This window comes from Cyanistes caeruleus, chromosome 3 (genome assembly GCF_971803275.1).
Source record: "Cyanistes caeruleus chromosome 3, bCyaCae1.hap1.1, whole genome shotgun sequence".
NCBI lineage: Eukaryota > Metazoa > Chordata > Aves > Passeriformes > Paridae > Cyanistes > Cyanistes caeruleus.
Genome location: NC_141703.1, coordinates 39,610,282 through 39,629,167, shown reverse-complemented (window position 1 = coordinate 39,629,167; position 18,886 = coordinate 39,610,282). Strand labels below are relative to the sequence as shown.

The following is an 18,886-nucleotide window of genomic DNA, read 5'->3' as shown; positions in this document are numbered from 1 at the left end:
AAATTTAACAAGGCTTTTGGGTATATTACACTCTCCTAGGTAGAACCTAGAAATTAAACAGTGTTTTTAAAAGGTTTCTTGAACAAAGTAACTTTCATTAAATTGTAATAGTTATTTCAAGCTGTCTTAGCATGTATATCATGCAGTCAGAACCAAGAGCTTGACAAGCTCTTCTCACATTATCTCAAGACACCAAGAGGTCTCAGGCAAGGACAGCAGCATTATATAAGTCTTCTAAAATTTCAAGCAACAGGTTCCTGAACACACTGGCACATAAAATCATTTAGCTTAATGGAAGAAGGTATGGAATAACACAGAAAGAATATAAAGATTTCTCAAAGACAGATTATTTGGTTTATTAGAAAATAAACAAATATTAAAAACCTCAAGACCAAACCATTCTACCTACCTAGAGAAAGGATAGCAATTCCAAAACCATTTTCAATATGTCTTCCAAAATAATGAACAGAAAATCAAATTAAGAATTCCCTATAAACAGTACCTCTTTCTATCCAACATCCACCATGGTCAACACACATGAGGCTGCACAAACTAGAGGATGATAACTGGTGAAACGGCTGGCAATATAAACTGAGATCCTATTGTTTTCTTACTTGCTTAGTTCAAAGAAGTTTGTTCTGTGACAAGACATTATTATCTTTCTTGTAATTAGTGTTAAACTGTCCAATCACAGAAGAAATAATGTCTCCTAGTCACTCAACACATGGAAAATAAATGTGTTGAACATTCTCAGTGACAGATTATCTGCACTGTCAGAAAGAGAGCTAAAAGATGGTCAGACCCTTAGAACTACATATGGCAGTCCTGGCTTCCAAATACAACTAAGACCTGCCAAGATGAAGCAATTCATTTAAATATTAAAATAGTCCCTTTTGTGTGCGTATGTGTGTATATGTAAGTGATGACACATTATCTCTATCTTGATAACAAGACCTGACTCTTATTTTAGAAAGCAAACAGAACTTCTACTTCAGCATCACCTAATAACCACCACACATTAATTTTTAACAGCATGAAGAAATTAGCTTTTTCTTTTGAAGACCAAACGTTCTGTAGCACCAAGTGTCTTACAAACAATACACATTTACAAAGAACTGAAGCAATGAGTACATGAGCAGTTGCACATTTTATTAACTGTAGAAAGAGCTGCACCTCTCTGCAAAAGTAACTGAGTCACACACAGCCAGTACTGGCACAGTATCTTAGGAAGCTGACACAATTTGAAAAACTCACAGGCTACTGCACTGAATAGAAAAAAGGATGTGGAAGGTATTAGAGGGTCCCCTTCACAACAATAAGCACAAATATTCATCCTGACACTTGGACCCAAACAAACTCATTCAGGGTACAGAGCCATACAATCTCTTCTCACCTTCCATTAGGAAAAGCAACCACTGCCATAACACCTTCAAAAAACATCAACATTCACTTAGTTCAAATTTGAACACTGGATTTTCTTTTTCAGACTCATTGTAATTATACACTTCTAAAACTAGTATGACTTTCCCATCAGACTTTTTCTTATACTCTATTTCTTATCCTGCAAGAGCTAATATCCCTAGCTGGTTTCTCACTTGGGCGAAATGACACCAAGGGTAACTAGAAATTATCGCATCCAATTTCAGGGCTCTGGAGATGATGGTCAAGGGTCTGGAGGCCCAGGTAGTCTTCTCCTTGATTATGCCAGTTTGGGAAAACGATGAGAGGAGAAGTAGATGGATTTACATCCATTTACTTACACCAGCTGTACCACTGGTGCTGGCTACAAGGTTTTGGTTTAGGACTCTGGTGATAGGAAGAGATGGAACCCACCTCATGAAACAGGTCACACAAGCCTTTGCCAACAGAATGGCCAACCTGGTAAAATGAGCTTTGAACTAGGAAAAGCAGGAGAAGAGGAAAATACTGTATGACACTCCCTTCCACCTCTACTGAGACACAGACACACTCAAATACCCGTGTGAAGTGCTGGCACACCAATGAAGGCAGTATAGGGAACAAGCAGCAGGAATTTGAGATCTGTGTGCAGTCACAAGGCTTTGATCTCATTGCGACTACCCAGACATGATGGGACAGCTCACATAACTAGAATGTCACAGAGCAGGGCTACAACTGTTTAGAGCAGACAGACCAGGAAGGCACAGATGTGCAGATGACATACTTCATTTAATTATCAATCCTTGAGAGTGCAATTTCAAAAGTAGTAGAAGCCATGGGAAAAATTTATCCAATTTACTGTGATTGATTAACTGCCTTCTGATACTTCTGAGATCAAACCTACACATAACATCTAAGTCTGGTAACAGGCTATCAAGTCTAAAGATCATTACCAAAGCCTTCCACTGGTAAGATATCCAAGCAAACTGGTTCAGAGCACAAGGAAGGAAGGAAAATCTGTCTCTCACTTGAGTCATGCATCTCCCAGATCCAGAAAAACTCCTTTTTTCTTTGGAAATTAACTGGCAATCTCAGAAACAGAGATAAAGCAGGGTCCCCCTTTCAGAACCTTCATGTCTTTGCTGATAAATAGAATACTTATACAAAAGTAAAAGCAGACTGAATTAAAGTATTTTCTGACTACTTCTAACTACAAATCCTGCAAAGACAACAGTCTCTTATCTAGATTCTCATCTTATGGTCATAAAAGAAAGAGCTTTGTTCTGGGACAGGAACAAAGCCTTCCCAAGGAATAAAATAATACCAAAAGCTTCCAGATACTGCCACTACCCTCAAGATGTAATAAACTGTTTCATCCATCCAATTAAAAACAATAACAAAAAAAGAAAACCTTAACAAAAGAGCAAACTATCTGGCACACTTCAAACTGAATCCTGACATTAATAATATGGCAGTGGGAGGAAAGTGAAACAGATTCAAAAGACAGTTTACAGAAACCCCTTCCATCATTAGCTTCACCTATATCTAATGTGCAAAATAATTTACTTTCAGATTTTTTAATTTTTAAATCACTCAGACCCCAAGGCTAGGTTCAGTCTCCTCAAAAGGACAGCTTAAGAGCTTAGAATGATCAGGAATCAAACTTTGACAAAAAATTTCAAGCTTCACAAAACAATTGATATTAATTGCTTTTAATGTTTTGATAATTCGATTCAGGCTTAGGCTGAATTTTTTGAATTTAACTAGCTTAATAATAAGAGAATATAAACATACTAGACCTCAACAAACTCATGTTTTTAAAGGTTTTTTTTTGTACAGAAATAGCAACAGACAGACATTTTTCCTATTAAGTTCTGTCACATACTTCACAAAATACAGTAACTCATTCTTTCTTTAGAGTTGAAAGAACAAAAATACATTTTTCTTCAACCGAGGTCTAACAAACCTCACCAACAAAAACAGGCAGAACTGGATAGCCTGGAAAAGAACTACTTGTAAAATCAAATTGCCACCATCTGTGAGTATCTTACCTTTAAATAGGATCCATAATATTTAGTTACATAAGGACTGTCACACTGACTCAACACTGTGATTTCTTGTTGGATGTCTTCTATTTCATCTTCTGCTTCTTCTAGGTCAATAATTTTTATAGCAACAACTTTCTGAGTCCGATTGTCAATTCCTTTAAAAACTTCACCAAAAGACCCCTTACCAATTCTCTCCAGTTTCGTAAACAGTTCTTCTGGATCTGCCTTCAGAGTCTGTTAAGAAGAAATTAAAGAGAAAAGTCACTTGATATTTGTAACACTAAAACAAAATGCGGCATCTTTAAAGGCAACAAACACTTCTAATTCTGCATATTCCGATTTACCTAGCTACCGTTTTCTACCTACATAACTGTCATGTTCTTTCTAAATCCCTTCTATGCACACAATGATATGTTTATGTTTTGCTGTATATAAATAACAAATTTAACACTGTCTGTGTGTCAGGGTTTTATCCTATTTGGCAACAGAAAATGCTGCTATCTCAATTTCTTTTTCTTTGCCAATAAACAGTATCCAGAATGAAAGATCATTACAAAGATTTGTTTTTTATTCAAAATATTGATTTCAAATAAATCAAACACTACTACCAATAAAAAGCAAGCCTAAAAGTTAGCCTTGTCTAACCTTTTCTCTTGAAATTGGCTCCCTCCTAGACCCCAGAATCCCTTTTTCATATTTTTTCTCGTATCTCATCCTAAGGATTCCATTAATCTCCTTCAGTGCACAGAGTACTACTTCCTTTTGTTTGATGTGACAATCTTCCTCAATTTTCTCCTACTAAGGATCACCTGCATAAATAGCCATGCTTCCTCCTTCTCCCTGATGCCAAGGTTTTCGCTATCAGGATTTATTTATCTTTTTCTTCTTCTCTCAGCTGCATAGTCATTCACTCCTAAAACACATCCTGCTTCCAGCTTTCTTGATTTGAGCAGTCACATAAAAGCCACAAGTGCTCACCTAAACATGCAAATATAAGATTTGGGTGGACTGCGCTGCCACATTTGGTTTTTCTCCACTATCAAGTATTCAGCCCCCTACTGCTACTCAGACTTCTCACTTTCAGTGCACAGATGGTAAGTTCCACAGTATACCTTCTTCATCTAAGCATGGAGCCTCACTAGCTAACAAAAAATACATACATTACAACTACAGGAGGGTTGGACTGTATGACCTTTAAATGTCTCTTTCAATTCAAACTATCCTATGATTAAACTGGAAAAGTCATAAATAGAGGGAATAGTTGTGAAATGAAGAAAGATAGGATAGGATTATTTAGAATCTTGCCCTTAAGAAAAAAAAATAATACTTTAAAAGACTTGTGTTTTTAAAAGATGACACTCATGCTAGCTAAGTGGAAATACATCACTGACACAGAAAAAGGTTCATACAAGAAGAATTCAGTAATGCCTAAATAAGCATGAAACCACAGTTTATACTTAGCCCAACTGTGTAGTAGCCTGAAGAGGGAAATGAGAAATTCTAGGTTACCACTGACAAGCACTACAACAACATTTCCTTTAACATTTAAATTTAGCTTATAAAGCACCTCTCACCTATACTTTTCTGCTCTCACATCTCAAATATTACATAATTAACCCATACAGCTGCAAGAGGAAGATAACCTAGAACATAGGTTCTCTGGAGGTATCTAAATTTCATAGCTGAAAGAGGTGTTTTGAGGACCAGGTAGCTGGGACTGACTGAACCCAAAGATAAACCCACTCGGTTCTCAGAGCTTTTATCATCATCTGGCACAAACTGAGAGTACACAACTAGTTTCAGTACTTTAAAGTCAGCTATAAAGCATCACAGCTTTCAGATAATCATTCCAGAAACACATCACCAGTGAGATCAGCCCAAAGCAGAAACACTCTACATGCACCTACTGCAAGACTTCACCAGCCCCAAGAAATTCCCTCTGCTTTACATCTTACTGATCCATCCTCTTATCCAAAGTTTTGAGAAACAAACAGAAGGGCATGGGGTTGTATCACTCTTTTGCCATTAAAGGAACAGAGCAAAAGATCCACATCACTTCCACTTGCTCCTCTAATTTCAATGTAATGAGAACAATGTACTATTACACACTATTAAATATTACATACAGAATGTATCTATATATGTATATATATATATGTATCTCCCACTTGGAAACCAGACCAGGGCACTTCATGGTTTCCCACAAACAGCCATCCCTTAGCTGCACAGTAACCCTTACCAACATTTCCAGGGACATAATTTCTAAGAGATCACAAAACTACATACCAAATTGTGCTTACTGGTTCTTCTCTTGCCTCACAGAATGCTCTGCTGTCAGTATTCAAACCAGTCATCTCTGAGAACTCTTCATGAATAAAAATACCCTTAACACCTGCATCAGAAATTTTCCCTTGTGGAAAACTATTATCCATCTATGCTTTCATACATTCTGTGTTGGAATTTGAGACGATGTGCTGTAGAGAGCTGTGCACACCTAATCCATCCACAGGAGCCTTCCAGTTCTTCATTAGCCACAGGAATCCGAGCATTAAATCATTACAAAGGCATCTGGGTAAACCACAAACCAATCCCAGTTGTAGCTGCCTAAAAAATTTCATTTCTCACCTCCTGAGACTAAAATGCCAGCACCGCTTAGCTGCAGTGCACTGCAGTTCTCACATGAAGAAAATGAAACATCTACCTGCCAGCAGCTTTTTTAAGTTCTGCTGGCTGTATGTATACACCTCCTATTTTCCCTTTTCCCATTAACAATCTATGACTATCATATATTAAAGCCCCTTGATTCACAACACCACAGTCTTCAGAGACTTTCTGAAACTTCAGTTGCTTTTTTACAGTGCAAAGCTCTTTGGATTCTGGTGTTAAGCTGGCAGTTTTATAAGATAACTGTAAAAGAAATTAACAGTTACAGAAAAGTGAGGAAAATAACTGTTCCTGGAAGACCCAAGAAGAAGGGAACAACTGTTTCTTTGATTTTTTTATAATCAAAATTTTACAGCCATTTTGAAATGCCAATTGTTCAGTAATAACAGGACTTAATGGGATCAAAATCATTATCACTAATAATGTTATTTCAGAAGTTTCCTGTGAAATTCCTAAATAGTAAACAAACAAACCTTCCCTTCCCAGTTCACAACTTCTGTTAATTCATTCCTTTGTTCTAAAATATAACAGTTGCCATTCCTAAATTTTCTTCTGAGCAACAGTAGGTAGCAGCTGTTTCAAAAAAACCTGAACAACACACCCTTGCTCTGTAAGAAGTTCTGTTTTCTTCTCAGAACACCAGGTTTAAAGTAAGAGCCTTAAACTACTAACAACCTGTGTTTTTGCAAAAACTAAGAGCTGGTCTCTTTAATGACCTGCTCTCTTTCAAAAATAAAGAGATCAGGCCTCCAGATACATAATCAACTGCTTGAATCTGAAAGTACATAAGTGGCCAATTCCCACCCATTTTTCCAAGATCACATCTGGAAAGGATTCTTGCCAAATTTGTTTTTGCTTGGTTTTGTAAATACTTCCAACATAGACAAAATAAACAAATAGCTTTATAAATATTCTCTCTACACAACTACATAGAGAAAATGACTTCCACAGATACTGCCACTATGGTTTTGCTGACTCTATTCTCTGCAAACCTTTACTAAGTAGAGAGTTTATTCCTACTAATATTAAAATAATGGGAACTGATCAAATATTGCTAGAAACCACAGATAAGAACACCAATATCTGCAGCAAATGGGTAAAGCTAATCACCTTGATAAAGAACTAGATCTCTACTCACTACATTTTTTTTCAAAGCTTATCACAGAATACATACTGCGACAAATCAAAAACAAATTACGGAGCATTCAGATTGAACAATTCCAGAACTTTTAATTTCCATAAACACTTTAACTACTTTGCTTTTTATTTCAAATACTTTTCCACACTTATGAACACAAACTGCAACCATCTTGTCTCACTGTCCAGCTTGCTCAGCCATGCAGAACAAAGTCCTTTTCACCATAAGCAAAGCCACCATTCATCCAATAATTTGAGTAATCTCTCTGTACTTGTTCCACATTGGATTCATTACTTTTGACCTTAATCAGCCAGAAAAACATACTCCATTTAAAATTAACTCTTCTTAGTACCTAACAACACAACTTCTACAGAATAAAAATAGTCCAATACATTCTCAGATCCTATTTGTTTAATTTGGTCTCATGGCTCAAACTCAGCTGCAACCAACTAAATCAAATCACCTCTTCCTAATGCTCTGCATTTCCAACTAATGAGCTCCCAGACTTTTGCAAAGGCTCTTTGTAATACTCACACTTATGACAAGCTGCACTTTATGCTGTTTTGTTCATTAATTCCAATTCCCAGGGTTGCACAGTTCTTCAGCACTGCCTCTCACGTGTAACAGGTGCCTTTAAATTTTGTCTTTTTCAGGCATTGCCTTTTTCTATGCAAAGGTCACTTTTCAGTCAGCAACTGTCGAGAACAGTCCTGGAGAAACCAGCAGTATCATCCACTCTGACACCACCTCTGCAGTACCCTCCTCACAGCCAGGGTCACACACATCTTGCAACATATTTTATTTTTATGAATCCCCAATTCTTATCCACATTAACTGTACCTTAAAGCCCAATAGAAAATGTTACTATAATTCAAACTAGATGGATCCAACGTTATCCATAACCATTCTGAGAAGATACAGCTTAAGAGCCTTTTTCCACATTTCACTCCAGTTCTTATTTATTTTATGAAGAGTTATTCCAGTTATTGTAGAAAAGCATTAAAAATATTTCTAACTTCCAAGAATCATAAAGCATCTCCATAATTCAAGTTATGAATTAAACTTATCTGTGCAATTAATTTTACTTGCAGATCTTCTAACACCTCCTTTTGTATACTTTTCATTTCACCAAATCCATTTCGTTTGTCAGTCCAGTTCTCAAGACTGGGCCCAAAATACAATAATCTGAAGAGGTTCAGAAATTTCTGAGGATTGTTTAGCTTGGAAAAGAAACGCCTGGGATGCTGGAAATCTTATTGTGTGTGAATACCTGATGGAAAGGAGTAAAGGACACAGGGCCAGACTTCTCAGTGGTGTCCGGCAGAAGGACAAGATGCAACGGCCAGAAACTGAGTAATAGAAAACTTCTAAACTTCCTAAAATAAAAGAGAAAAAAAACCCAACAAAACAAACCAACCAACCAACCAAAAAAAAAAAAAAAAAAAGAACCAAAAAACACAAAGGTAAAAACCAGCCTTTCTTCATGTAAGGATAATTCTACACTAGATTAGGGCTTCCCAGGGAGACTGTAGATCATTTGAGGTATCCAAAACTAGGATGGATGTGGTCCTGGGCAATCTGATGATTGCTCCTACCTTGAGCAGGAGGTGGACTCTATGTGCTCCACAGGTCCTTTACAATCTCAGCTAATCTGTGATACACTTTCTATCACACCAAGAATTAGTTTTGCTGCTAAATTTACTACACAGAAACATAATTTCTGCAGAAATGAGATACCACTGCTGTACATAATTTCTTTAATTTTTTCTTTGGTCAAACCAGAGAAGAGAAATCTGCCAGGAAAGTTCATACAGGAAATTTCCCCATGTACTCAGAGAACTTTGAGCCTAAAGCCAGTCAAAGTGAACAGCAGGCTGATGTCATTCTCCTTCACACAGTTCCCCATTACAAGGAGGCATTTCAAAGGTGTTTAGATCACAACTTGCCATTTTTCAAAAACCTTTTAAAGTCTCTTCATCTCAACATAGACTAGTATTAAGCAGCTCCTCTTTTTATGTTGAAGTTTAATTTAAATATGTAAATTTGGGTACACTGCACAATTTCAAATTCAAAGCATGCAGCCCTCCCACAAACTTGGGCTACCAAAGCAAGGAGAAGGAAATAAAAAAAACCAAGATAAAAAAAAAAAAAAAGCTCACAAGTTCTTGTTTTCAGCAAGATGTATACACTATATATGAGTAACAGATACAACATATAACACACTCAATTATTTTCCGCAGTTGGTGTGAAATTGAAATAAAACAGAGGCAGTAGGCAGATTATAAACTGTAAAATGGTTCAATTGTATCAATCCCTACCTGTACTTTCAAAGAGAAGTCAACTAACCCAGAAAGACAAAATATAATCAAATATTTGGATTTATAGTCTATGACTTTCATCTAAACAAAGACATTTATACAAAGCCTTAAAACTGGACCAACTTTGAACTATCTCTCAGTCTTATTTATCAATAATAAAGTAAAATGAGACAAACTACCACAGCCATCTTATAATTATCATGAATAGCAACAACTGATTTTTATTTTACATTAAGCAGACTAATCAGCAAAACATTGAATGAGAGGTACAGGACTAGTATGAAAGCATTCATCTGTAATAACTAGGTGCAGAACTAAGATCCAGCTCTTTCATTGAAAATTTGCCAATTATAAAAAGTAACACGTAATTGTTTTTCTTTTTTCTTCATTCCCATTTCTTATTTCTCACAACACCATAGTTATTTAATGCAGACACATGCTACCATAAGGAAATTGCTTTTTTTTAATGGGAGAAATATAATATACCAAAAATACAGAGATTTAACAATATCAATACTTGAACTATTGAGAAAACGGAACAACTGCCATAAATTCTGCTGTGAAATTTCAGTGTGTTAAAACACGGGAGAGAAGAAGCAAAAAATAAAGCTGTAAACATTGCATCTCAAACACTGAAGGTTAAAAACATTTAACATGAATCACTATGGCAAACTAATACTCATTTGTCACACAGTTCAACTCTCTTGTTCTGATTTCTACCTAGATTAAAACATGTTGTAAGCACATTTCCAGCAGGAATAAAGTTAGCCTATTATAAAAGTATTCCTCAAGCCCTTGTATAACTCTCCGCTTATTTTCAAGGAAAGTGCACTTATCTTACATTAGGAATACAAAATACTCAATTATTTATCAGTAACACAAATATAAGCATGCTTCCAGATTTCTAATTAACCAATACCATTTTCTGGGTACAATGTCCCCTCCACAAATCAGTCTGAAAGTTTCTGATATTTTTCATTCAGAAAGCTCCTTAGTGTACAACCCTAAGAGTTTAATACCAAAAAGAATAGTTACCTAACTGTAGCCTGCTTCCAGAAAGCATATTTAATTAGAAGTTTTTCTGAGTTTCTTAAATTCTTCAGTTTTTAGTGCAACATCACTAAAAACTTTCATAACCTGTACCTGACTTCCTCCCTTCCATCCATTACACTTCTAAACTGTTGATTACTGCAATTAAAAATCCCTCCATGCCTTGGGCACACAGTGAAAACAACACACAATTATCAGCAGTAGGTACAGTATGGCAGTGAAACACAAGATGTATTTTAGACATCAAGAGAAAGACAGCTAAGGAAAAATATCCCCAAAACAGTTTTAGAATAATGTCTCACACTTGTTTACACTTGCTAAAAAGCTAAAATGCTATAAAAATCACTCTTAATTAGCTAAGCTACTTATAAAAAGTAAAATAAAGTAGTAGCTCTTTAGGGAAACCCCCAACATTATGACAAATGGCTGAATAAAGAATGCTAATAGAGGCAATTAGAAAGTTATGCTGCATTAAGAGTACTTGAGAAAAATAAAGAAAATAGTGGATTTTAGGTTCTACAGCAATCCCATAATTTGAGGGGAGACTCTTCTTACACCCATAGTATCTGACAGCAAACCCAGATGTCTGCCAAGCAGGGCAACTAAAAATACAGTAAGTTCTCCTGATTCAAGTCTCACTTTTTATCAAGTTACACTGTTGAAGGCCCTTAGTTCTACACTAATGTAAAACCAGCACAGTCTGACATTTGTGCATATATGCACACAGAAACTTACCCAGATCAACAAAGAGCTTACAAATAAAAACAGTCTTGATTATATAGCTGCATCCACATAAATTATTACTTCCAGGCACACAGAACATCACTGAATTAAACAGTACTCCACAAAAGGTGTATCATCACAAAAGCAATAACCAGATCAAATTCAATCACAGAATCATAGGATACCAGCTTGAAAGGGATCTCAAGGAAAATCTGGTCCAACCTTTCTCAGTAAAAGCACAGCCTACACAAGGTAGCCCAGCACCCAGTCCAGGCATGTTTTAAAAGAGTCCAGCACTGGGGAATCCACCACTTCCCCAAGAAAATAATTCCAATGGCTGATTCTCCTAATCGTGAAAAACTTTCCTCTTGTGTCCAATCAGAATCCTCTCCAGGGGTAACTTGCACCTCTTACCCCTCTTCTTTCCATGTGATTCCTAGTAAAAAGGGAGTCTCCATCTTCTCTGTAGACACCTTTTAAATACTGGAACATGGTGATAAGGTCTCCAACCTGGGCTGTCCTTTCTCAAGGCTAAACACACCCAGCTCTCTCAGCCCTCTCCCATGTAAAAGGCTTCCCAGTCCTCCAGTCATCTTTGTGGCCCTTCTCTTGACCCACTCCAGTTGTCCATATCTTTTTTGTATAGCAGGGACCAAGTTATTATAGGATGGATGCAGTATTTTACATTATTAATAATTTATATTAAATGCCTTGTTGACTTTGTCAATCAGTGTTTAGTCCATCCTCGATCCCCCTTTCCATCCCACCCCCAAGAAGAATTTAAGCAAATTTTGAAAATGCAGCCAAGATACATACTTGTATTTTCTACTTCAGAAACACAAAAGATGCCACTATGTAAAAGCTGACATCAGAGCCTTGTACACCATTCATAACACAAGGCCCAATATTTAAATGTGTTCACTACATCAGTAGCCTTTTGTCTCTCCAGGGAACAAAGATGCCAGCTGGCTAAGAGGGTACCTTAATCAAACATGAAACTGGTACATGAAACTTGTCAGGACACAGGGCCAGCCTGACTGGTCTATGAGGATACCTGAAACACACAGTCACCATAAGCTGTATCTATTTACCTATTCTGGAAGGGCACACAATGGAAATAGATTTTCCTGACTCCTCTCAAACAGCTCCATACATCTATAGCCCTGAAACAGCCTTTGGCTACAGAGTAAGATGTCCAGCTTCATTTTCACCAATTAAAACTCTTCTGTCCTGGCACCCGAGGGCTGAGCTTGTAATATGTCACAGAACCATGACATCTGTATTTAGGATATTTTAAAACCAATTAGCCAAGATCACAACAGTCCCAGGATCTGTCCAGTATTTAAGTGCTGTAAGTTCCTGCATAGTATTTGTCAAAGTGTACCATAAACAGTAACAGTGAGCACAAACTCTCAAAAAAATAAAAAAATCAAACTGGGGAAAGCTGATCTCCTACACAGAAGCTGCAAATGGAAAGCAGTAGAAGCTAAGTGGCCTTTCCACAGTACCTTTGATTCAGCAACACAATATTTTGCAGTTACCAAACACAGAGCTCACAGAGGAAGTACTTAAAACAGTTTATTGTAAAAGGAGAATGAGTTACAATAAGGAAGACAGTAATACCTATAGTGCATAACTATGAAAGAACAGCCGTGCTGGATCAGAACAAAGGATCCTCTAGGCCAGGACACTTCTGCAGTCAGAAGTGAACATCTTGGGAACAGAGCAAAAATAGACAAGTAAATGGCAGTATTTCCCGAAACACCCTTCCAGTCTCCAGAAAACTGACACTTCAGACACCTTCTGAGCCAGAAATGGTGCCTTTATACTTGACAACCTTTTCTGTTCATGTGTCAGGTTCCCACTTAAACTTAGTTAAACTTCTAGCATTTCTTGAAGCAAGACAGCTTGAATGTCAACGCTTATTTACATTTTACATGAAGAACCTGTAGCTCTTGTACTGAAAATACAATGAAGAATGAATAAAAATAACTTACTGCATAAACACTGTTATTGCTACAAAAAAAAAAAACTGAAAAGGGAGGAAGATAAAAAAGGGGTTTATCACACAGAAGAGGCTTGTCTTAAAGATGATGGAATTTTAAAAGCACCACAGGAATTTATTACCATAAATTTATAAACACAGTACTTGATTATTTAAAATACAGCTTCCATAAAGAAGCTTCAGAAGCTTACCACAGCCTTGAAATGCAGGCCAGTCTGAAAATCAAGGTCATATACACTTACTCCAAGACAGCCTTGCAGGAATCTCACACATTTACAGGCAAACACACACTCTCCCCAGGCCACGTCCATACAGCATGAAGAAGAAAGACAACACATCCTCAGTTTAGTAATGACGCAGTTTCACCCTGCACACTCAAACTCATATCTACACAGATCCCTTAAAACAACAACAAAAACTTGGAGTCCAAACTTAAACTGCACAGAAATTTAGGTCAAAATCCAACTCTGTTTTTACTCAGGTTACAACATGCCCACTGTGCAGCAGACAGCACATCTCAGTTTTTGACAACCTTCCAGCACCATCCTACATTTCCTCCACAGTTTTTCATTCCTTTGGCTCACTCTCCACCCACTCACTTTTTATGCATCACTCTTCAAACATCGATCAGACATCTTGTTCAGGGAGAAACATATTAGTCCTTCATTCCTCTCTCTATTGACACTATCATGCTCACACCAAACAGCATTAATAAAGTGATGTCCCTCCAAGTGATTTTTTGGGGTCAAGAAGTTACTCTGCTCACACAGGCACGATGGCTGCTCTCTTGTGTAAGTACAGCAGAGAATGTCAGAAAGCTGCATAACTTGTCACTGACACTGCTTCTACCATTTGTGGCAGAAGCTGGTAGGTGGGGAGGAGGGATCACACTACAGAAAAAGAAGACATAGTCCCGTGATTTAGGCAATTTAATTATAACTCAGAGAACTAAGCTCTGTTCCTCTCTTCTACACAATGAAAAAGTCCCAAATCTTTTTCTTATCTAAGAAGTAGATGTCACACATTGTATGTACTTTACTCTTTGAACATTTATTTGGAAGTAAAATCAAAGAGAACTGTGTACTGAAAACAGACCGCTATAAAACTGCTACATATTCTGACAGCATGGAAATAGATATAGACATCTTGAACTGGGCACAGAAAATTAGTGAGCAGCTTTCACATTGCTCACAGACTTTATGCCTCTACCTATCCGCAAATCTCTAGTTTGGTGTTCTCAGGGGTTTTTTTAGACAATGAAAGTTCACACTTGAGCAACTCTCATAGTAACAGAACAAAAATCATGAGAATAGTAACACCATTTTGAATAAAACTATTTGAAGCAAAGTCCCAAATTACATGGACTAACAAGAAGCCTGAAGATCCACACATTTAGCACAGCTAACAGTACTCTAAAACGAAATAATAAATCAAGTCAATAAAAAGCACAGGTCCTCAGATCACGCAGTGACATACATCATCAGTACATGCATACTGATGAATAATCTTCATTCTCTCACTTCCAAGCAGCTATAAATCTGACTTTTAAATGCTAAAGTGTTATAGATTCTGTCTCAAAGTAGGCAGTTGTCTCAAAGGAATTAAAAAAAAAAAAAATAAAGCCCAAACAATATCCACAGTCAATCAAGAAACCCTCATTTCTCTGTCTCTGGCATTCAACAAACTGCTCATATTTCAAAGGTGAACTTGAACTCTCAACAGCAGGATCTACACAGCAATAAATTAATTAGCTCAGAGTAGGCCTGCATAAGCTATGGGGTATCCAGTATTATGTATGAGCATATAATTCATGTGATGCCTAAGCATGTAACATTTTCAATCCAAATCCTCAGATTTTGCAAAGAAAAGAGATTCATGACTCAGAATCTTGACTCACAATAAAACAAACCAGGGTAAATCAATACTTAAACCAAATGATGCACAAACACTTTCAACCCAGGAGACAAATCGAGAGAAACTCTTACATGCCATTCATAAGTTGCTCCTTTGTGGATAAGGGCAAGAAAGTTTCTAATCTTTTTCTAATCAGATGTGGGAAATATTAGAATAACAACACACAGATACCAATGACCTTAATGTTTTCCTGGCAGCAGTTTCCTTTTAAACCAATAAAAACGAGGGGGGGGCGGGGGAAGCCAGCTCAGTCAGCACAAAACCGCACTAGTTATTTCAAATATAGACAATTAGGACACAGAACGCGCAAATTCCACCGTATAACAACAGCAGCTGGCCGATTCTTGGAATCAAACCCAGGAGCCAAACACGATTCCCGAGCACCCACCTCAGAGCAGCACCACAGCCATGGGCACTGCAGCATGCGCTGAAGGTCAACATTTCCAGGCCCTGCTTGTACAGGCTGGTTTTCCGTACGCTTCCCCTACCCACCTCAAATTAACGGGGCCGAAAATCGCCCACTGATCCTGGGTTCGTTTTAGGAATTAAAAACACCGAGGAGAACTCCCGGCCGGGGGAGGGGGCCACACGCCACGCCACGCTCCGCTCGCCCGCAGCGAGACAGCGGCTGCCGAGGACGGATGGAGGGAGGCAGAGGCAGGCACGGATCGCAGGGACCTCGCTGGGCACCACGCCATGCGCTGACAGCACGTTTCGTCTCCATCCCGCTCCCCTGCCCCCAGCCCAGCCCCCGTGGCCGAGCCAGAGCCAAGAGGCGCTTTCTGCCCTCGCCCTGTACCCCCAGCCCCGGGAATCTACCCCCGTACACCCAGCCTGGCCCGAGGTGCGCATCCGTGCCTGCCCTTGGGGCAGCTGCTCACCTGCATCCCCGGCAGCCCCGCCTGCACGGGGGAGTGAGCCATGGCGGCGGCGGCGACGGAGGCTGGGAGGGAGCCGGGTCTCCTCAGGCGGCTCCAGGGCACAGGGTTGAGCTCATCTCCACGCTCTCTCACACACAGCACCACCGTCCTCCGCCTCCTCCTGGCCCTTCTCCTGGGCGAGCAGTAGGAAAGGGGCCGTCCCAAGTCCGGGCTCTCCAGGCCCCCGTCACGGATGCAAAGGCAGCAGCGGCTTCCTCATCCCTCCTCCTCCTCTTCCTCCTCCTCCTCCGGGCCGGGCAGGCGACACGATGACAAACCTGAGGCGAGAGGAGGAGGCGAAGGAGGAGAGGGCGGAGCGGCAGCGGCGGCCCCGCCTCCGCGGCGCGGTACCTGCCCGCCCGCCGCTGTGGGCGCGGCCGGGCCCCCACACGCCGTACGGGGGCTCCACGCACGGGTCCGGGCCCCCACACGCCGTACGGGGGCTCCGCACACGGGTCCGGGCTCCACACGCCGTACGGGGGCTCCGCGCACGGGTCCGGGCCCCCACACGCCGTACGGGGGCTCCACGCACGGGTCCGGGCCCCCACACGCCGTGCCGGGGCCCCACACACGGGTCCGGGCCCCACACGCCGTGCCGGGGCCGCTCCGGCGCTGCTCGCCCGGCGCCCCGCGGAAGGCAGCGCAACGCCGGCGCTCCGCTGGAGCCTGCGGTGTCAGGAAGCGCTTGACTTCCTGTCAGAAGCTGTAGAAGTCCCAAGCCAACATGCCAGGCGTGCTTCTCCTGTAGCTCCTAAACGGGAGCAGAGTGGGTCAGCACTGAGGTCTCTCCCACGCAGAAGTTCTGCATGCATGCAAATCTCCTGAGAACTCGACAATGTTCTCTTCTTTGTTACAACCGGAGTTTAACAGTCGGTCACACAGCTTCCCATGTGCCATGGAATGCCCTAAAATTCTCCCCTTTTTCCGCTCCGGCACAAAAATCTAGGGAGTTTCACGATTGTTAAAGCGTTTGAAACCTGTCAGCCGGTGGGGCCGCGATCCATAGAACAGCGAGGTTCGGTCTTTTCGAGGGTTTTTTTAAAATGATGTGAGCATCTACTGTACCATAAGTTGCTTTTCATTAGATAATTCACTAGAGTTTGTACAAATCTCTTACCTGCAAGAAACATTTGAAAATAGAAAATAGCCTTATTTAAAAGTGGTTGGAACTTCCACTGAAGTTTCTTCTATAGTTACAATATTCTTTGTTGTCCTGTGTGGGCTGAGTTAATGCTACATGATCTGGTTTTTCATGAAACTTGGAGATACATAAATGTTCCTAAGATCTCTGCCTCAAAGTATTACTCAAATAAAATTAGCCAACAGCTTTATGCAGGCAAGTAAGTGTGCCCACACACAAGCACCTGGGTTTTTTTTACCTGAGAAAATACACTAAATATACCAGCCCATGACTACAGTGAAACAGGAAAGGATTATGGCTAGAAACTGTATAGAAAATTGAATTACTGGAATTCTTTTTTCAGTTGTTCATGAAGGAGTTGATAATTTCCTTAATGGAGGATGAAGTTCAGATTCTGTGTGGTTTGGCTCTCAGGAAACATAAACAGGTTTCTACTGTTTACTGGTATGTAATTTTCAAAGAAATGTAAAATCTTGTAATTTGTGTTCTACCTCTATCAAAAATCAAATAACAATCACGAGAATCAGTATCAAAACTCTCTATTTAGACTGTTTTCTAAAGCATTTTTGCAATCTTTTTTTTTTAAAAAAGGGGTTTAATATCTCCATGGTCACTCCCCTGTTTGCAGTAAATTTTTCTAGCTTGTTAGGGAGAAAGTCAGCGGGCCACTAGTGAACCTTTTCTTTGTCTCATGAATATCATTGCACTTTTGCTACATCACATATTTAAAAATATTCACATATTTCCTCATTGAGAAAATGTGAGTTTTACCACTGCCTATGCAGTTGGGTGTTTTTTTATATATATATATATATATATAGTCATTAAGATACAAATTTTTTCCACTGCTTTACTTTTTCTGCAGTTGCACATTCATTGTGGAGTCAAAATAAAGAAGGTACACAAGTCTTCTCTTTTGTATTATGAAAGGTGTACAACTGTTATTTTATGTCCACGAGTATATTCTTTGGGACTTAAACAATTTTCACAAGGAATATACACTTGACTTGGTAGAGGTGATTCTGTTTTATCTTGTTAATTCCTTTTCTACATTTAGGTTGTAGATTCTCTAGCTCAAAGCGCATAAAAGTTTGTATTCTGCTCTGAAGTGGCTTTCACCATGTAAGCTCCTGGCCTGGGGCCACCGTGAGGTCTGCCTATTGCTTGTATGCCATCACAGATTAATTTCATCTCAAGGTTTGGAAGTTCTGCAATATATGTTCAACAAGATTCTGTGCCTGAAAAAATAACTGCTTGAGACATGGAATAAACACAGGAAAGCAATGGAGCAGATTCAAAACCCTTCAGTCATAAACCAGATACCAGTCCAAGTTAAATTCTAATGAAGTCAGAACAATGTATTAAAAGGTCAATATCTTGTCAGCTTCTAAATTTTATACTGCATCTCATGTTCTGATACACTTCCAGTTTCTCCCAGAACTTGTAGGATTTTTTTTTAAATAGTTTTGAATGTAATTTTAAAATAATGAATGTGTGTGTTTGCTGTTCACTTTGTAAATGCTAGTCTTTCAGTCTAAATTTCAACTCCATCTCACAGACTAAATAA

General features: G+C 39.2%; 1 protein-coding gene across 2 annotated transcripts in view; it reads right to left on the bottom strand.

Moving 5' to 3' along the window:
* STK24 (serine/threonine kinase 24) overlaps window positions 1-16,569 on the bottom strand; it is a 52,331-nt gene extending 35,762 nt beyond the window's left edge. Inside the window, exons 1-2 of one of the 2 annotated variants that reach the window (XM_086880846.1) lie at window positions 16,140-16,569; window positions 3,450-3,680 (exon numbers count right to left, since the gene is read on the bottom strand). In XM_086880846.1, coding sequence (XP_086736972.1) covers window positions 3,450-3,680; window positions 16,140-16,181 — 273 coding nt within the window. In that variant the 5' untranslated portion in view covers window positions 16,182-16,569. Of the gene's footprint in view, window positions 1-3,449; window positions 3,681-15,646 lie in introns of both variants that reach the window. The other variant, XM_086880847.1, reaches the window with a different exon arrangement.
* Between the last annotated feature and the right edge of the window lie 2,317 nt (window positions 16,570-18,886).